This window comes from Styela clava, chromosome 3 (assembly GCF_964204865.1).
Source record: "Styela clava chromosome 3, kaStyClav1.hap1.2, whole genome shotgun sequence".
In the NCBI taxonomy this organism is placed as follows: Eukaryota; Metazoa; Chordata; class Ascidiacea; order Stolidobranchia; family Styelidae; genus Styela; species Styela clava.
The window spans coordinates 8,662,587-8,684,583 of record NC_135252.1 but is presented as its reverse complement, the minus strand read 5'-3'; the positions used below and the strand labels follow the sequence as shown (position 1 = coordinate 8,684,583).

General features: G+C 35.6%; 2 protein-coding genes across 11 annotated transcripts; both read left to right on the top strand.

Annotated features, from left to right (window-relative positions):
* The first annotated feature begins 3,029 nt into the window (after positions 1-3,029).
* LOC120342103 (calmodulin, striated muscle-like) lies at positions 3,030-21,421 on the top strand. Of its 10 annotated transcripts, none has more exons than XM_078110405.1 (7): positions 3,030-3,151; positions 9,991-10,194; positions 10,969-11,136; positions 11,878-11,997; positions 18,826-19,139; positions 19,903-20,034; positions 21,179-21,318. In XM_078110405.1, the coding sequence occupies exons 1-6, from the start codon at positions 3,102-3,104 to the stop codon at positions 20,019-20,021; spliced, it is 975 nt and encodes a 324-aa protein (XP_077966531.1). In that variant the 5' UTR covers positions 3,030-3,101; the 3' UTR covers positions 20,022-20,034; positions 21,179-21,318. The 10 variants fall into 10 exon arrangements, with proteins under 10 accessions (XP_077966531.1, XP_039266724.2, XP_077966532.1 ...); XM_039410790.2 differs by having other exon boundaries at positions 3,031-3,151; positions 19,903-20,017; positions 21,179-21,421; XM_078110406.1 differs by having other exon boundaries at positions 3,033-3,151; positions 18,826-19,079.
* On the top strand, positions 12,051-17,348 carry LOC144420775 (uncharacterized). The gene has a single exon (XM_078110402.1). It carries the CDS (start codon positions 15,003-15,005, stop codon positions 16,842-16,844), a length of 1,842 nt encoding a protein of 613 aa, XP_077966528.1. The 5' UTR covers positions 12,051-15,002; the 3' UTR covers positions 16,845-17,348.
* Positions 21,422-21,997: the final 576 nt, after the last annotated feature.

Sequence of the window (21,997 nt, the reverse complement as noted above, 5' to 3'; positions counted from 1 at the left end):
TCTATGCGTGTGCGCACCCTCTGAAAGCTGTGTGCGCGCGCACACGCGCACACCTTAGAGGGAACACTGCAACTTGAACACATGTAGAAGTTCTACATGTGTTCAAGTTTGACATATAATGTACATCAAGGTCATTAGCCCTCAAGCACGTACCGCTAACCCAGTGGTCGGCAAACTTTATCTACTTGCGGGTAAAATATTCACTTTTGCGGTAGCGTGTGGGCCGCATTAATTTCCGCCTATGAACAGTCGCCCCATTAACTTCAAATTAAGGCGCACTCGCATCTTTCATTGCTGTGTTAAACGCCTGCAACAATGAAGCGTGTATGAGGCCTTTTTCATATTGTGAAGGATGAGGTTGTTTCTGTGTCCTCCTAGCCCAGGCCTGCCCAACCTTTTTCGTCTCGCGGGTCACTTTCATGTGACGAAATTTATTGCGGGCCGCAAACGTTTGAACCGAACATTAATACCAGCTAGGTCCTGATTTCGGTGTAGGTAATTTACATAATACATAAAAGGCAAGTTTATTAACATAAAATCGATCAAGTTAATAATTACTTTCTGGTTGCTGGGTGGAGCTGGCAAACTATTCGAGTATCAAGTCGAATATTAGAATAGCAGTTTACTATTCGAATATCTGGTAACACGGGGAGTGGACATGGCACTGGCGGGCCGTCGAATCAAATAATTAATTATTACAAGTTACACTTGCGATTTTTTGACGACCACACGAGAACACACACATCACGTCAAAATTGAGTGTTATATTTGCGTTATAGTGTTTTCATTCATTCACAGCTATGATACAGCCTCAATATTAAAATGAGCATACTGTGCGCCAATGTCGCGGTAATAGCAAGTTTTGGTGGGCCGTTTTGTAAAATTTGAAATACCAATACAAGTATTTAATGAAGTAACATTACAAAGGAATCTGCGCGAATAGCCCATATATACTGATATGTAGCAATGCCATAAGTCAATTTTATCAGAATTATTAACGGATACGCAGTGACGACATTTCCGAAATATTATTTACCGCAAACATAACATAAACAAAAATGAAAACATAAAAGGACGAGTCCCGGGACTAGTAGCAAAGATATTACCTTTTCCGTTGGCGATACAGGCAATCAAAGTCGACACGAAAGAAATCAATCAGAATGAAATTAATTTGCAAACTTTGGCTTCAAATCCATTCCTATATTTGCGATCAGCGTTCTTCCCCAATGATCGCACAATATCTTTCGAGTTCATCGAACAGAACGCACAGTTTTGCGAGAAATAAAAAGAAAACTGACGTCGATGTCCAACAAGGTGCAAGACTTGACGCATATATACACGTAATAATAAGAGCCGGCACTTGAATCTAGATAGATGGCAGGAATAATCACACCAAAATCACGAAACATACTTAAAGCATATATATTGCTATATAACATAGTAAAAATTTAAAAAGTCTGCTTACAAACTTTAAAAAGCGTGCCGGAAAAAACAGTCCGGCGGGCCGCATGCGGCCCGCGTGTTGGGCAGCCTTGTCTAGCCAAAGCGGTAACTTCGTTGTCTCGCTGTACGTCGTCCAATTGACGATCTGACAAGTGGGTACGGAATTTAATCTCAGTGTAATACCTTTTAGATGGATCTGCTCACAGCAATATGTGCTTTCGAACGTGCATACCTCACGTTTTACACTGTCGCACAGATGAGCAGTGGCACAGTCTCGGGGTCGAATTTCTTTTTGCAATGGCACGTTTAACATCAAATACCTTAATAACTGCGATGTTGACCTGGCATATGGAGCAAACTGCTTTTGAAATGCCCGAGATAGAAAAATATCTTTCCTTTCAAGCACTTCGGAATGTTCGACCCACATAGCAAACATTCCTCTGTTTCCCAGACTTTTTTAAATTTTAAAAATCTAATATCAAACTTGGCTCATAATTACAACCAACGATGGGACGTTCATCAAGTGAACGTCCCACTTGTATTCTTCAGTTTTGGGTCCGATGGCATAGCCTATCTTTCTCTGGGTAGGGTTAGGGATATTGGTTTTATTCCAGGAATGGTAAATTGGCTAAGGTATGCGATTACAATCTTCCCGAGCATAAAAATTATAAATAAAAAGTGGATTATTTTGCAGTTTCAAGCTGAGGTGTTAAATACCGCATAAAAGTAACTTATAGCCTACTACCGTATTCCACCATTCATGATGGTAGAGTATAGGAATAATTGACAGTAGAGGAACAAATACATGGCTTATATCGATGACGTTGACTTTTTTGCCAGTGATCGAAACACATTTAAACGACCACACAAGACATTTCCAACAAAATATTAAATATGGCAATCATCAAGCAACATGCCCCACCAACACCATAGTCAAACTTTTGTTGTCCAGTGCAAAAAATGGAACTATATCGAGCTTGGCATATTTTTATTTAAATTGTTACCGAATTATCTTAGTAACGCCATCATATATATTAAATTGAATAACTAATTTGAAAGTAATATTTTTAGATTCTTTTCGTTAGGTTGAAAACTGACTCTGCATGAAAAACGCGTGGCAAAGAGTTTTTATGCAATGAATGTTAATATTAATCTTCCTGAGTATGAATAATAGTTACGTTCTATGTTCAGACTTATCTGACGTTAACATATATGTCTATTTACCATAGATCAAAATTTTGCCCAGAATGCCAGTTTAATCAATATTCTATTCTTAAGTTTAATTTTTAAAAAAACATGGCATTATACGACAATCGATTTTAAGTCACGTGACGTCTCTTTTTTTAAAAACGGAGGTAAACAACTTCAAGCCAAGTATGATAGGTGGATAAGACAGTAAGTTTGACTATGCATTGTTTTTTTCATTATGTCATCCAAAACGAGTTATTTTAAATACTAACTAGATGCCGGTTGAAACCTCGCTAAATTCAGACTTTTGTCAAATTTAGTATAAACCACGTTGTTGCTTGGATTGGCAATTACTCTAAATACGGGAATAAGGTGGATTATAATAAAGCTTATGCAGATTGAATCCGTAAATCTGACTGAAAACGCAATTCAAATCTCTACCCAAGAAGATTAACACCCAATATAGAAATATGATGAGCGGACGAGGTCAGTTGTACAAAAAGATTTTGCAAAAGCGAGGGTGAGTCAAATATTTTTTTTATATTGCATTTGTGCGAATCCAACGAGAAATCGATTAAAACGATTTCGGTTTATAATATAGCCTATACATATGTATCAAACGCGCCCACTCAATATAACAAAAACAATTATTACGTAATAATGATAATAGACCGCAAATGATTTAAAACAATTAGAATACAGAAAGCAGAAGTAAAAAGTCACGTACTGTTATTGTGAGTTAGTATCAATTAAGACGACTACTTGTGATTGAAGTATGTTATTTACTACTGGCGTCGGTTTGCTTTATACAAATGTAACACAAGTAGCGGATCTGATCTTTATTTTAAATACAAGTAGATCCTAGTTTTTTTTTATCATTATACACTTTAGTTAGGGCATTGGTTCCCAAACGGTGGGGTGGATCTTGCCCGCCTTATTTTGGATATTTACATTTCCTATTTTGTCAGCCAAAAACAACTGTACTAATAAAAATAACAACAAAATTTGCTTGTTTTCAAAACTTCCCATTTATTTCATTATTTACCTTCTACCCACGTATTTTCAACGTGTTTTTGAATAAAACATATTATATACTTTCGTCTTACTATCCACGGGGGGTCGCAAGACTCGACAACTTCTGAAAAGGGGGCGCGGCTTAAAAATTTTGAGAACCACTGCTCTAGGGGGTTTATTATGTTAGTCTTTGGAGAATCCCGTCCAGTCGAGGGGAGGAAGCACAAAATCCCAACATCGAAATTTTCTTCGGGAAATAAAACTTTATGCAATGAACGTATATGAGGCCACTATCAGTCAAGTACATTGGTTGGAAAAATCATTAAAAAAATTGGAGCAGATAAAAAAGCATGCGCCATTATCAATATAAAATGAACAACCGTTTTGGCGTTAAAGGGAAATTTGCATCCAAGAGTAACTTCCGCAACAAAATATAGAATATATCAATGGCGCTTATAAACGAAATAAGCGTTATACGGAAAATAAATAGCATTGCTATCTCCATATATCAGACTGACATTATGTCAGAAAGAATGAGTTGCGTTCGAAGGGACTTTCGAGGAGATACTCTGACTATAAAGATTTTTCATCAATAATATCCTGAATAGGAAATCGATAAACAAGTTTATTTTTACGTTTAATCTAAAGTTAAAACTCGGGTCAATGTTTTCGTCGAGATGAGCGTAGTGCTGTAGATACTGTAGTATAGAGCAAAGATGACGAACCACTGACCCGTGTGAGCCACCATGTTTTTTTCGGTGACCCGACAAGCTATGAACATACAAAACAAATGTTTAAGCGAGAAGTATTGATGATAAAACCGCCTTCAAGTCAATTCAACGATATGTAAACTACTATACTATACCGGTATGCAGATAGGCCCTACTAGAAATAATGCTGTTACAACGTTTACAACGCTACTTTGCGAATTATTTTTTCCCGCATACAATGCCGTTACGAGAACAAAATTCCATTGACGGCTTCAGAAATAACAATGACATAGACTTTAATGTGGTTGAAAGCCGATCGAAAAATATAATTCGTTAAGATGGGATTTCTGTTGGACTCTTTTTGAAACCAAGAAAAGGCTTGCCGTATCACTATAAACGTTTTTCGGTTATTGGTATGCATGCAAATCCATGTTTTTTTCATATGAATTTCATAAAGTCGAATACCAGAACTGCTTAATAAGTAAAACTTCATTGCACCAACCAAGGATTATAAAACTTGCGGAAAATATGGAACAAAAAGTTGTTATTGATGCAAACTAGAGTTGAATAACATGTATGACCTACAGTCTTATTTTCCGCAGTGAAAATATAATTTTTGACTCATTTATCATCCCAGGTATAGTGTATATGAGTATGTCGATCAAGAATCAAACTCACCGAAATGAAAATTAGAGATTTTTGGGCATTTGTGACTTTGATCGAAACCACCGAAAACGTAATTCAACAATTTGCAATATGACAAAATCGTCTAGCCAATCTAGCATCAGAGTTTATTCAAACTGTGGCAGCTTCTCAGATAATTAATTGTTTATATATCGACAACATATATACTCGTATATATATATGATAAACTATGCAACTTATTTTATTGTGTCCTATTGCCAATAAACTTTAATTAAAACGTCAAAAACCTCATAAAATATTCAGCTTCAATAATATATATTTGAGTAATACGTTCCGTGATGAAAATACACTGTATATATACCACGCCCTCGCCTATTTTACAGATGGCCAGTTTCATAATTACTTTCATTTCTTCTCGTACGTTCTAAATATTGAAGCTATGAAAAAACAATAGAGATCACATAAAAATGTATATATTTTATTGTTCACCTACAAACTCAGTCTACAGATGAATTGGATGAGTGTATTACCTTTAGTTAATTAGTCGTTTGCAGGAACTAAACAAAAGTTATAAATTATTGTGCTTTGAGTGGTATATATATTCCAATTTTGATATCCGCTTATGGAAAACTGAAAGAAATTTTTAATTGTAATATAATGCAACAATATAGTGCGCAAAACGATAGAGCATTATATAGGAAAGAAATCCCGAGTGAGAGATTAGTTTTCTTGGAACAGTAGATTGTGTAGAAATAGATACTATATTGCTTCAGTGTCAACTCCGTCAAGCTCAGCTGGTCTACCTTACCCAAGAGGGCAACGCATGGGGATGTACCATAAACGTTGCAAAAGAAAGATAACGAACAGTCGCAAGTACATACTTGATGAAAAACTTTAATCTTTGCGAGAGAAGTGAAATTGCTACTAACTTAATAATGTATATATTTAAGATATCATGGGTCATGGGTCAATTTCAGTGTGTTAGCACCTGCGACAAAATTTTAAATGCAAGTATATTTTAATAAGTTCGTCAATATATAATGAGTGTAGAAAGTGTCACTCATCGGTACCCGAATAGCGATTGTTATAAAAAAAAAAATGAATGAAAAATATGAACGAAAAAAAATCTTTATGCTGGAACTTCTACGAAAAAACGATGATTTGATCTAAATACTTGATTAGAATTGGTGCGAAAATCAGTAAATTTTGAAATGTATTGGTTTCCCTTGATTAGATTTCTTTATCGCATTATTGATTGTCACGAACTTTTAATCACTGAATTCAATTACAATTGAAGATGACATTTGCATCGATTAACATGTCTCGCACCTTCAATACTTGCATGGAGGTCGCGTTTATAGGCAGAGGGGTTCACCAGTATTTAACCTGCAGTATTATACGTAAAAAAGGTTTCGTCTTCATTTATGGATTTGATAACGAAAACAGGGTAAGGAAATATAAATAGTTTAATGATAATACTTGTTGATATCTTGCGGTATAAACTTGAAACTGTTGGATGCATAATTATACAAAAAACGTCAGAAGTTATAGCCTTTATCAATGTAAGAAATAGAGACAGAGTACCGCGGTAACACAGGAAAGAAAAGGGGAATAGTCGCAATGCAAGAAAGGAAATTTTGATTTAATTTAGGGGTTATCATTAATCAAGGCAAGGCGTGACAGAAAAGAAAACATGCGAGCATATTAATCCAAAAATTCATACCAATATGAGGAGTAAAAATCAATCTTATTCCAATACTAAGCGAAACACATTTACCGTATATATTAAAATCTGCATTGTTGGGAATCATCAATGAAAACATGGTTGAGAGTTGGCGTTTATACACTGGTAGAAATTCACACCAAAAATAATTAATTTTTACTTATCGTAATTTTATTTGCATATAATACCTATAGGATTATATGATTTTGCTTTTTAATTTTGTCGTTTGATGAAAGTATTTGTCTTTTGATTTTGACGTTTGGTGGAAGTGATTTCTTAAACTAAAACCAGAGACATGGACAACATACAGCTTCTGGATTTTGACTTGTTTGGAGGTTTCACGTAAGTGAACATTGTTAAATGACATGTATAAAGTACTACGTGATCAATGTTGTGTTGCAATCACTGCATGTGTGTGTAGTCACATAATCCATCACGTTACATCGCATAAGCTTTAACAAAAGATTGTGTTTGTACTAATATCTGTATCATTTGCTGTTGCAATTAATTATAGGCTATGATTGTCCAACTTCCCATCAAAAGGGTACATTGCACTTTTTCACTGAATAAATAATAAAGAAAATAGATATATATAAATTATTTTGCTCTTTCGAGATTTTTTGATATGTTACTTTCTGTTAAACCAAATAATGTATTTTTAATAATGTATTGTATTCGAATTCTACGTAGTAAAGAGCCACAGTTGTTGCGCTCACTGACTAACATAAAGAAGCACGTAAGATCATCACCATGCTAGGTTTATCAGGCTTTGAAAACTTGTTTATACAATTAGCGACCGATGGGACATAACAAACCAAATGCGCTAATTTATATATATATTCCTACGCTATTTCAATTTCTGTATACAGCGAATGACTAAAATATATCAAGAAATCCATAAATATTTTTCAAACAAATCTAGCAAGAATCGATAAAATGCGCGAGGTTTGGTACCCACTACTGCACATTAACTTGACGCTAGTTTCCGCAAAATCAAAACGTCGAGTGACAAATGTAATTGAGAAAGGAAATTCTCGTTCCATATTGTCTATTGATTTCAAACACTGTAATCAGACATCTAAGGCATGGAAATCAATCAGCCAATGATTTATCAGAAAACGTTTGTGATCCACGTTCCCAAGCAACAGTAAAAAAAATGCGAAAAAGTCATGAACACCCATCGGACCGAATGAGTCTATAAGCATTAATTTGACTGTAATTTAAGTGTTTCGGCCGGCAACCGACCCCATTATATACAATGAAAGCCATGAACTTCATCTGGTGGCATGGGAAACCAATTTCACCAAGATACGTACCTTATGCATTATGGATTATATCTTTAAACACAGACGATTCGTGTATACGATATGTCGGCTATATTGTGTGTTACTAGTTTTCTCCAGATTATGGAAACATGTTTTTATTTTTTCTTGTGCTGAATTTTGAGTTAAAAATTGCTGAATTTGTAGCTTGAGGCCATGAGGTAGCTGAACGGCGAAGGATATCAACCTAAGTAGGTGTTTGTTATGTTATTTGGGTTTACTTTCATTACTATCAATGGTACTCCTGTAGTATGTGTACCAGGTTAGGCCATAATTTTATTCCAATTTTCCTTATTTTAGTTCTATTATGAGTTCATGGACTGTCTGTGTTAGTCAAGTGAATATACCCCCTACCCAAAGGCTTCAGTCCCTTTACACAACTTGATGTAAAGCAGGCGAACAAAATTAGTTACCTCCATATTGGTACACATACTTCTGGAACGCCCTATCAATTACAAACAATAGTAAAAACGTGACAAGAGGTAAGACTACATGCCTATACCTCTGACTACTCCGCCCTTAACTACGTTAATATTTTTACTTCTTTGGAATAAAAATGTTATTGTCTCATTTTCTTTGCAAACTTTAATCAATTTCTACAAACAATATCTGGAGTCAATTTCTTCCTGCAGTCCTTCTGCTATCCATATCTTTACTACAATGCAAAGTCTTTGTTTATGACTCGGGGGAAGCAATTAGTGTGCGATGCGGTGGTAATTAATTTTAGAACCTTCAACTTACTTACTTATCCTAAGGGAGATACACCTTGCAAAAATTCTAAACCAGATTTATATAATAGTTGAGCGAAACCATGGACGACAACGAAAATTAGTTTGGGAATTCAGGTTACAGTTGAAGCTTCCATTGAATAGGCTTTTTAATACTGTGAGCATTGGTCGAAAAATGACCAATACAGATAAGGATAACAACAGTGATTCAGTCGTTGACATGTAAAAACGATTAAATAGATGAGATTTGTCGTTAATTACGTCCAGCGTAATTGTCGAATTAATTGTAGTCTACCTGACTAGAAATTATTGCCCTCTATGTATATCTGCGATTAAACATGATACATAAGTGTTATTTTTGTAATATAATTTACAATTGAATGTTATAGCAAATTGGCATGTCCGTTGAGCGTAATTCTATGTTTATAATGGCGTTATGTTCTGTAATGTGTAATTTTGTATTTTAATTCTAAAGCGCTTCCAGAAATAACAACGCTTTCAAGGAGGATAGTCTTACTTCTGGGTATCAATAGTATTTTGAATTTTACGATCGCTATTGAAGGCTTGTTACTAGTTGAAGCAACATCAATATTTCCCATTCTATTCTTGTAATACAGCTTCGGGCAGTGGCAAATAAAAAAGATTTATTTCACAATGTTAGGGAGATATTTAATATTATTTTACTGAATTTATATTTTAAACGCGTCATTTTCACTGGTGAAGACCAGGTTAGGACAATTTTCAATGTAGAACGTAAAAAAAAATCAGAAGTTTTGACGAATCTAGTTCAGGGCTAGTTATGTCAGGCAACAACAAAAAATACATATGAATGCAGTGTCGGATATACCACATTTTAGATGGAAAGAGATATTAGAACCGTTGAATATGTTTTATATTTCAAAATAATGAGATTTAGAATGTGCATTTGTATGAAAAAATAAATTACTGAAGCAAATGAGGGAGGCAAATTTAAACTAAGAAATTCCGTTTAACCTATGGCGCTTGAACTACTCATTTTAAACGAACTGGTTTTGTCAAAGATAATTGATATAGAGATAAAAGGTAGAATCTAAAATCCAAGAATAAGATTCGTTTATCTATCAGGATCAATTCTGAAATATCTTCGGGGAGATTTCCCAAAAATGTTTTCTCATCATCAACAATACTCAGTAGTCTATTATATACTAAAATTTTGACATTTAATTTATATATTTTAGTCACAAAGAGATGCCGCGTGGACACAAGAAACCGTTTAATGACAATTATGGCACTCGTAAGACCGCCTTGAGCCATGCACGGAAAAGATTGGAACGAGCTTATGGGATGAAAGGGGAATGTAACTTCACGACGGAAGAACTTGACGAGCTTCGTCAAATCTTCGAGTTTTATGACATAGACAACAGCAAGACAATGGACTTGAGGTATTTCAAAATAACAATGACACTCGAACTCTATATTTGAAAAAGAAAACACTGATTCTCGCTTGGAGTATTTTGCTACATTTGTTGGGCGAGTAACAAATACGGTTGGCCCGAGATTGCATTCATACATACCTATGAAATCATTTTCTCAGCACAAGTGGCTTCAATTTGCTTATATTTTACAGACTATACAAAACAATACTCATTTGCATTCGAAACGTTTTAATCGAATGATCTATATATTCCGAAATCACATTATGAGAATTATTATTCTGAAGTTTTTACTTTAAAAGAAAAATCTGTTTTTTGAATAGCGTTCCTGGCTGCTTATCTTTCTGTCGGAATTAGATTGAACTGCTACAAGTCTGCGCCAATATTGGACTATGCGAAAAAATAATATTACGATATGAGATAGCTAACATATCATATCGTTCGTCGCGTGAATCAAAAACAAAATGGAAGCATGCGAGAAAAAAGCATCCATTCTTGCGAGGTGTTCAAATAACCGAGGTGGCCACCCCATCTACTGTACACACATATTTATGCATTACAATACATAAAACATATATATATATATATCAATTACCTAAAAGCTTGCCCCGCGTCTCTGTTTCTATTCAAGTAGAATCCTTATTGTAACGATGCTGTCTTATTCTCTAGCGCTAATTAAATTGATGTAAACGTTATCACGATTTTATTTCACACAACAAGGAAACAAAATATATGATTGTTTTTTTTATAAAATTTAACATAACTATAATGCATTCATTTCAGCGAACTGAATATGGCTTTACGGGCACTTGGATACAACGCTAGTGAAAAAGATGTTCACGATCTCGCTTCTCTTATGGATGTTGACGGCGATATGTCCATGGATTTCAGTGAATTTTGCATGATTGTTGAATACATGAGAGAGGAAAAGGGGATGGAAGAAGAACTGAGGTAAAACGCTTTGTACATAGACACACGAGATCGTTGCTGTATTAGCAAATTTATATGAAAAAGCGTTTAGTCGATTGGGTATCCAAGTATGTGATAGATAATTCATTCATCACGTATTTTTTCTTTTTTGAAAATTTATTTTTTTCCTTTCCGCCAATGGTCGAGGTGAATTCCTCAATTTTTTTTTATTGAAGCCATATTTTTTCAACGCAATTCAGACATGACTATTTTCAGTAGGTCATTAATAAAACGTGTTTCATATTATGTGTGAACGCTCGGCAATCTGTCTGAGTGATTCTATGTTTCCAGTAATTCATTTGTCGACAGGACCAATTACAATAAAAAACTCGCATACAATTATATATCTCCCAAATATTTGAGATTCGATTCGATTAAAAAAAATACTCGATTCGATTCTGAAATCATAACGCCCAGCCCTACGAACGACCACTAAATTGCCAAGATCTACTGAGACTACACGGAATACGATGTACTTTTTTAGACTGCTATAAACTTTTAGCGGGCCCAATCACCTAATTAAGTTGTTGAATCCTGAAAGAATCAGGATGCTCAACATTTAATCAGATACCACGAGACCAAACCTTTATCCGAAGATCGCAGTTCCCGACAATATGCATCATAGTGATTCGTCTGTCATTAGCTGAACGTTAAAAAAAAATTATTGTCGGGGAAGGTGCTTCATACAAATTAAAATCAATAAGACAATGAAGACATTTTTAGAGACGCTTTTCGAAGCATTGACACAAATGGATGCGGTTACGTCACAGCGGAAGAACTTCTAGATTTATTAATGACACAAGGGAACACAATGTCACTCAAAGAAGCTTCGGAATTGATAAGGTAATAAATATACTTTAGTTTTTCTCACTGCAAGAGATTATGACAGAAACGATAAACTTGTGTTAGGTCCAAGTTATGCTGTGATCGATCAACCTGATATGCTGAGAAAAACACGAGATTTTATCCCAATGGGTGGATGTCGCACATTTGACTATCAGGCGAATATATCGTATCCATATACGCGTAGATATATAACAAACAAATAAATAAACATACAAATAGGGTGCAGTAACAATAATCAATAAGGAAACTTTTTTTAACACTGTCAACCCATGCATGAGTTGGAATACAGACTGTCAAAGGGAAGACTTCTCTGTGCGAAACATACGTACGTCGAATTGATCATACGACCTAATTAAGTCTTCATACTTGTTTTAATGTTGAAACATTCATTTAAACTAAAATTACTTATGTCATGGTGGGAGAGGTGGCTTTCGCAAATATGTGATAAGAAAACGGGTGATTGATTGCGCAGCTGTTTAGTTTCCTTCGGATCATTACCATGCAACGCGACATGCGCGGGTAGAAATGGCAGTTTGTGCAAACTTTTATGTTTTAGAACTGCTGCCTGTAAAGGTTCTTACTCAAAACGGATACCGGATAAAACTTATAGCATATCCGTGTAATTTATTTAATTGTAAACTTGTGTATATAGGCGAAGGATTAGTATCCCACCTCCTTGTAAATTGCAAACAAAGTTCGCAAATGACCATTTGACTGAACTGTAAAAGATGGGAACGGCTTCCACGTACAGCGTTAACTGCTGTTAAAATTAATTTATTTCCATTCATGTTGAAGTTTGCCATAAATAATTACAGTGTCCTATAAATACATAATGCTGCATAAATGCATATTGCCAGTTTTTGTCGAAACGGATATGATTGAACGTTTGATAAATGTTCCTAACGACGTGCGTCTATTAAAAAATGTTTGGCCTGACACAGCCCGAATATCAATCAGTTCGAGAACGAACTTCAGTATCGGTTTGAATTTACGATTGTGTAATAAACATTAATAAGTCACATCAGTTAGACTTGTTGTTTGCAGAATGCATGTGTGCCGTGGTGAACAAATACGACACTACGTTATTGAACCATATATGTCCGATACCACATCTTTTAATTCACAAGTCGCGTCGAACTATAATAAAGTGCGGTAATAACGATCGTTCAATACAAAAGTCGAGGCTGGGTAATTTTTTGGAAGTATTATGTGTTTACAAAGCAATAATATTAAAATAGCATCTCCTTCCCAATGAACTGAGCGAAATTTTAGTATTTGACAGACATCTTTTATCTAGAAGATTATCCTATCTATTTATGTCCAGGTTTCTAAGACCGAATGAAAAATTAATGGCTTACTCGTATGAGTTTTTGACAATACAAATTTTGCTTTTGAATTATTAAAAAACAAATTATCGCGAGATAACAAGCTCTTCACGTCATATGGTTATATTCAACAAAGGCAGTCATGCATTGTGTTGAAACGTATTTTCTACTGTCTACGTTTATAAATATTGGAGTCTTAATCTCGCCAATACCATCTTATGAATATAAAAATATACAATTGACTTTCCGGTCTGTCGTATATTATGGGATAATATAATGTACTGTGTTACAATGCAATACCATTTAATTTTTTTGTCTGTTTTAGTAATTTTTATTCACTGGCAACCTATTTGATTTTCAATTTGCCATCAAATTATATTATCATGCGTTTGGGACTTTTTACACGGCGAATCTTCCATCCACATACACAAAACAATACAAATGCTATCTTGAAAGTGAAATTTTATCAAAGCGAATTTTTGATCTTTGGTATTTGAAATCATCTGCCCTAGCTCGAGTAAAGATTATACCGGCAGTGGATATAAGTTGAAAATATTGGCATCGTAATTATTCAAACCAGGTGTGTACGCGTATTTTTAGAACGATATCTAGCTCAGCGCGCTACAGTGTCGATGTACAAATTAGCAAAACCTACTTATCCGTGACCCGATAAGCGATTTTATCGAACCGTTTTCCATATGGCCGAAAATATCCTCGATATGTAGGCTCTCAACTTGCTCGATCGAATAATTTCATGTCGCGTAAGCCTTTTAACCGCGTTTATAGCCGTCTTTTCGATCGGGTCTTTGTTTCGATCACGGCGCTGTGACGTATTGGCCGCGAAGAAAAAAGATCGTGATCGAGAGAGCGAAGCGCGTAAAACGATACGATTGATTTTCGATCCGCCATCAGACAGGAAGCAGTGTGTGTGGATCGATCACACCGGGCTAGCCGATTACAGACACACAGTTAGTTGCAAACAGTGCGCAGACAGGCGCGACTTTTGTTATATACGCATTATGATAGCTACAACCGGTTGTTCACATTTTGTTTTGCGATCGTTAATCGGTTTACAGTATGTACAAAATAGACAGCGTATGTGTACTGGTATGATATAAATACCCTTAGGCAGCCATTGAAAACTCAATTTTTCGCGCTCATCATAGACCGTAATTTTCCAAATTGCAAGATGAATTAAGTTCTTTTCGAATAGTGCTATCGAGAAATTTGGCTTAGGCAATACAACGAAATAGCAAATATTAAACACTTGTCGTTTCATGAGCCTTGGAAATCGCGCAAGTTGATTACGAAACCAAAAGCGGATGGTTTTTAACAGGAAGTAAATGCCAGCTATACCAATTTGTGGCCGCACGGTGTCGTCAACAACCAAAACATTGTAGCAACAATTTGAGATCTGCTGGAGGCAATAACTAGTGGAATTTATAAAATCCTCAATTTTTTAGGATATGTAATTGTAGGGTAGTTTTTTCTGCTGGAATATAAGGTTTATGAGCATGTTAAGCAAGGTGGGATGTGTTATGTGTCAGCTCTGCATATAAAAACATATTGGGATTCCTATTGTGTGCATATCAATTGGAATTTTTACTTGAAATTGATTACAACTGTGCTTCATACAGAATACAAGCAATATACCAGATATACAGTTAATTAAGTATTATGAATGCTGATATAATTAGTAGCCCCGATTTAATGAAAAAACCTCGTGGAAAAGTACCAAAGAGATCAAGAATTTGGGAGATTTTCTCAGTGGCAGAGCATGACCAATGTAAAGCAGTTTGCAAAGAATGTCAAACAATTGTTTCAAGGGGAGGCGGGACTGCTCGGTCACAATGCACAACTAATCTATGGAATCATGTCAAAAACAAGCACCCCAATATATTCAATGAAATTAAGAAATTTAAGGAAGACATGAATCGTAACCAGGAAAGTAAACGATCATCAATCACGCTAGCGAAAGAAATTAAGGTTTCTAATAGTTCTAAAATATGGGAACTTTTCATTGTTAATAATGAAGACAGCACAGCAGTAAAGTGCACGGAATGTAATACAGAAATTACAATAGATGATGAAAATGGAAAAGATACTCTTTGGTATCACATGATGGCGTATCATCCAACCATGTATGCCAAATATGTAAATGAAGCAATGGAAAATGTGGTGTTAAGTTCAAAAGGCAGGAGATCAACCGTATGGAATGAATTCACTCAACATCCACTTGATTCCTGCAAAGTCATTTGTGATACTTGTGATACTATAGTGTCTCGTGGCACAGCCAAAGAGAAGTTGAACACAACTAACATGAGAAGGCATTTGAAAGGAAATCATCACATAAATGCACTGCATTCCAAAGGATTAGCTCAGAAATACTCACCTTATTCAGAAGATGATGAACATGAGTCGAATTATAATCTATCATCAAGTGATGTACAGCAAGAACTGAATGAAGCGACATTGTCTAAATGTACTGATCTTGAAGTCGAAGGTTATCAGGTAAATGATTCTATGGTTACAGAATCATCAGATGATGACATGAATGGAAATAGTACAAATTCTTCAAACCATGGCAATTTTCCAGCAATGGGTGATATAGGTGACATGATGACGAATCGACAAGTTGATATGGTCCATACTGCTCTTCTTATGAATGCTTTATATCAGCAACAACAGCTGGAAATTTGCTGTGACTTCTCTATCTTTGTAAGAAACTCTTCAACCACAAGAAAAAATCTAAACATAGGCAGCACACAAAGTGGTAATTCCGCACAATCTACAACAGAGTTCAAATTGCATAAATGTGTAATTGGGACTGTATCAGACAAACTGCGAACAGCAATAGAATCGGGATCCGACAGTCTCACTATAACAGGAGTTGATAAAGATGTCATGACCGCGTTTATTGAAATTGTTTACACTGGTAAATTGAGTAACATTAATGATTCAAAGAGATTTCAGCTGCAAGACGTTAGTAAAGTTGCTGAAATATTATTAACACCCACCGTGTTACAGTATTTGAACCGTTGTTATCCAGGTCTATCTGCTAGCTCCACAATTGATTCCAGCTTATCTGTTCTTGTTAATGATAGTTCAAATTCTGAAAAGAGTGAAGCTTATGAAAATATAAAATCTGACAACCAAAGCAATATAGATTCTTCTCGTCTGCTGTCGCGTACACCAAAGGTAAATAAAAGGAAAAATTATTTGCCAGTGCCAAATGAAAACAGCCGAAAAAGACATAAACTCTATGAAGATAAAAGCTCTTTGTTATCTGTTATTAACAAAGATCAAAATGGAAGCCTCAAGATATCATCAGTCTTCAACAAAAAGAATAAAGATCATAAAATAGGTCAAAATAGTGTTCAAACAGCAGGTAATACATGTGTACCATCTTCACCTTCTTATGAAGAGAAAGACATGGAGGATATGTCGATAGCTTCAGCACAGAGGTTTCTCTCCACATTGATTAAATCAGAACTTATTGAACCTGATGTAAAGGCATGAAAAACGCAATTACTTTTCATTTGATGCATTCACCAGATATACACCTAAACATACCTCTCTTCAACAGTGAAAGAAAGAGTGTCAGCAGGCTGACCAGGAGAATTTACTCACATGTGACATGTTTAAAATTGTTATCAACTGCACACTTGCCATCACTTTGTTGACGAGCAGTGGTCAAGTATTTACTTTCAATTCCTGAATTTCTCAGCGTTGTAAACAGATATCCAGAAAAAGGTGTTATTCATGATCAGTTTGCTACTGGAAGCAATATTTTGTATAACATTTTATATTTTCTATATATGTATCAGAATTTCTTTCAAAAGAGTGCAATGGTGATTTGATATTTCTTTAACTTTTCTTGTGAAATTGTTCAAAATGGCAAATATTTTTGCATTTAATATGATTTTGTGTTTTAGTATTGTCGCACTGCCTTTCGTTGCGAAATATTGTTTATTTGTTGTTCATTTTCTTTTAATTACATTCAGTTCCCAAAACTGCAGAAGTCCAATGGCTTAATTTTATATATTGCTGAATGATACAGATATTACTTTATTGCAATGCTTTAGAGACGCGATTTTTTTTACAAAGTAAGTTGTATACAAACTATGGGCTTAAATTACACACTTGCGGCGCGAGATCAATAGTTTTTTATTTCATCACCATATTGGAGATACACATCGGAACGCAAAGAAAAAAACTGGGGAAACGCTATGACTCACAGCTCTTACATAAAACATAATAAATCGTAATTCGAGAAGCTGCCGAAATAACCTAAAAGAAACCGAATTAAAAAAAAAAAAAAATTCATTCACACACCCGCATCCGTGGTAACGCAACTGCAACCATGTTGACCGTGGGTTGGGCAAAATTCGGATTTTCTAGTGTTGGTGTTCGTTTCACTCAGCTTTAAGGCGCGCACCCGATGCCGTGAGGCAAGGGTCGGCAACCTACGGTCCGCGGGCCAGATCCGGCCCGCGACGCTTCACTGGATTGTAGCGACAAAACGGCGGTTTACACGAATTAATTTTATAATCCACGCTCGAGGAGTTGATTATATTCTTTACGTAACAGAATTTATTGTGAGCTTATGTAGATTATATTATAACCTAATAATTCAGTGAAAAGCTACTCGTTTAACGAGCCAACAATTTAATTATAATTGAACAAATGGCAACAGGCAGAGAAGTTGATGTTGAGTGCAGAGGGTTCAATGACGCAGAAAATATTCGAATAGAGCTTCTTGAGATGCAATACAATGAGGAAATAAAATCCATATTCTATTCGATAGATGTATAACTGCTTGATTTTTATAAAAAGTTTATTCTTGAAGGAAATCTCTATCCAAATTTGACAAACCATGCGATAAAATTCACATCGATGTTTGGAAGTCCATATGCGTGCGAACAATTATTTTCGAAAAGGAACATCACAGCAGAGAGCAATCTGAGAACTCGGATTAGTGGTGCGCATTTAGAAAATGTTCTAATCTTGGCTTCATCCAGTGTGCCGCCTGATGCCGAAAAGCTATCGAGCGTGATGCAATAAGCCAACAACAGGTGTCACATTAAATGTCATATGTAAAAAATTTTTTAGTAAGACGACTGAGTTTAATTCTCGAATTGTCGCAGTTTTCGCGGGCTGTTTAAAATCTAAAATTTAAACTTCTGATCTGCTTGAAAAAATTGTGATTCATCGGCCATCCGTTCAGTTTTCAACTTTCTAAAAATATGTGCGACTCGCTTAGACTTGCAACCCTTAATTTTGGCCCGCGAGCGACAAAATGTTGCCGACCCCTGTCGTAAGGTCTTAGGCGGTTATGTTGGTCGTATGGCAGGAATCGTCGCAGTACAGAGTACAGTATGGTTGGGTGGCCTCTGGAGTTTGCCTGGTTTGTCCTATCTTTTCCCAGACCGTTGTGTTTATCGCCCATCGTTAATTTAACAGACACATCATTTGTCTTCTATCGGAATCTTTTGTTCAGATTTGTCGACAAAAACGGAGACGGTAAATTGGATTATGAAGAGTTCATGAGAATCATTCTCGAAGGTAAAAGTATGTCACGATCAACAACTTTCTACTCGACTGCAGCGTCATCCCTGAACTCCCTTCAAAATAGTCAAATGAGTTTGGCAAAACAAGGTAGCGAAGAACATTCATCCAGCTACAAGACAGCAAAGTCGAGTCATACAGATGGAACGATAGCAGCGCTCGCAGGTGATTTGACAACAGATTACGGTAATAACAGGCATTCGATATTTGTCGTCAGTTCCCAGCCTGGGTTTAATCGAAATACTGGTTAGCAATGTTCCCTCTAATTTTTTGTAGTATGTGTGCGCAGAAATTTTGGTGTGTGCGCACTTTTTTGAAAATGACTAATATTTGTGCAAAAACCAATGAAGAAATTTTGGCGTTCTAACCGGGTAATGGGTGGGGCAACAACAAACTCAACCTGCTAACCGAGGATATTGTTACATTACATCGAAATTCGTCTGTGCGCAGTAAATCTATGCGTGTGCGCAGCCTCTGGAAGCTGTGTGCGCGCGCACACGCGCACACTTTAGAGGGAACACTGCTGGTTAGTAGTTATATTCCTAAAATTACTTCATCTCCAAATGTTACAACAGGAGGAAACTGGGCAAAAACAGCAGAATTGTTTTTTACTTTTGAGTATGAGTAAAATATAACATGTATATATATTACTATAGAAGCTAATGACATTTATAGATTGATCAGTACAATTTTTTTTACGCATAAAGGACTTTATAGCATCAGCATTTTCTCTAGAACAATTTTTTCAATACGCCTGCAAATGTGGAAAGTGTTTACTAATACTTATCGCTATAAGAAAGTTTTACCGTTATGAAAAACGATATATATAATGAAAAATGCATTGTGTTGATGCTGAATCATAAGAGCTCAGCGAGTGTAATATTGAATTTATATGCGTTCGGCGTCCCATAAATACCGAATAAAACTAATAAGTATCAATTTGTTCACGGATTATGGTTTGCACCAATTGTACCTGATTAATATTTGTTGTCTTTTTCAATATCGACAGAGTCATCAGAACTGGTGACTATGAGTATATCATCGCTTAATTTCGGACTTCCTGACTTAGCAGCGTTTTCTCAAAATCCAAAGTGTGACATTGCAAATAGTGACGAAAAGGAAAGGTAAGAGCAGATAAGCAGTAAGATAAAGCAACATTAAGTTTTGTGTATGTAAAAAAAAGTCTTCCTCATGCAGTTGAAATTCGTACATGATGTACTTTTTATGTATTGAGATGCTTGAGGTAGACTGAATATCTCGAAATTCATAATTCTGTTCATCAATTAGTCAGTTTAGGCTGGGATGAAATGAAATACAACTTATTGTTGCTGGTTTCATAGTGAAAAACTCATCAAACTTAGTTCAAATAAACTATAGAAAGTTTTCTTATCCAAAATAGTCGCATATTGGGAACAAGAGAGCGGTGCTCAAATGTATGGACACAACGGCCAAAACGAAGTAGTACGGGTATGCAATTGCCACAAGGTGCGCAATTTTCGTCACCTCATTGCACACAAAAAACGAATCCCATAGAGCCCATGGAAATAAATAGAAGTAATAGCAAAAAATACAATCTTTATCCACTGAAAATTTCAAAGCAATTAGTTCTGTAATAAAAGAGAAAAGTGACTTTTTCATAACGATAAGAAAAAATACTTACACGAACATCAACATAACAAAAATAACATAATAGCAAAAAGACCTATATGTACACTTCATGTCCAAAAATATTATTAATGATAACAAAACGACCCATATGTACACTTCGCTTCCAACAAGAGAGTGTTGCCCAAATATATGGAGACGAAGACCGCACATGGGCACCGCTGAGGCCTCGGAAACACTGTGTATGCTGAAGGAGGCAGTAGACAAGCGTGGCAGAGGTGGTCAATCTTTTTAGAATAAAAAGTGTTCTCTTTGATTAAAATGATACAGCAACAATTTGGCTAAAATATCGAGACACAAAGGTGTTAGAGAAAACTTGAAAAACTTGTAATGAGCTTATAGCGACTTTTCCACCTTTATGATAAAAATTTTATAATAATTGTTGGTTAGTTGCGACACAGAGGGATTTTTTTCAAAAACAAAAACAACAATAGTTGAGCAAAACGATCCATGCGTGCACAACCGTGTCCAATAATATATCCAAGTCTATATAACTCATAAATCTATATTTCATTCTATCAATAAGCATAGATTACTTATGGTGGTTGCGAGTCTGATGTGTTTAGATAAATTTTACTTCCGATGTCCCGAACCAAATTACGAATATATTTTCTTTCCAGATCAGGAACTGAGCCACCATCTACAGGAAAACAGGCCATTTCGATCAACGTAGTAGGTCCAGAAAACGGGGAAGTACTGGGATCAGTCGTGCTAGAAAGTGGAACGCCAACGGCTACTGACAACAAATAAGCAATATGCTGTGTCTGGTCGCATTTGTTGTTTGAAAATTTGATGTTTTTTTGTACAAAGATTTAATATCGAAAGACAGCGGCATGTGGTGTTTATTTGTTTTTAATACTATTCAATGACATTAAACAACATGATAGGCAACTCTGACGTCACTCCATAAGACTACAGGTAAAACATTGTATTTCATGATACGCTCCAATGCACATATTTCTCGTCGCCTTTTGCGTCCGTTTTCCGCTCGCTTTTGCTACTCGGCGTCTTTTTTACGTGTAGTACCTGCCTTTTTGCGCCTGTAACGAAACAAAATAATCTCTATATCTAAGAAGTTTTGCTTACTTGGAAAGCTGGAATAACAGGCAAGCTGTAAAGAGCAATTCTGGACATCATAGACGTTTTTTTTTTATCAGAGAAGATTACAAACGCGATAGCGGAAAGATTTGTGTGGAACATTTTGCAGATAATGACAAAGTTCAAAGTTAGTCATTTTAATGTTTGCGCTTAATCATTGAAATTTCATTTAAAGAGGGTGTCATACAAAACTGTGCTGCGATACAATTCCATAACACAAAGTTTGCACCTATCGAACTTGCTTTTGTAGGTGAATTTATTAGACATATTACATATTCAGTTAATCGTAGGTAACATTGCTGGTACATAATGCATCGTAGATAGGTTTGTTTAAATTTAGG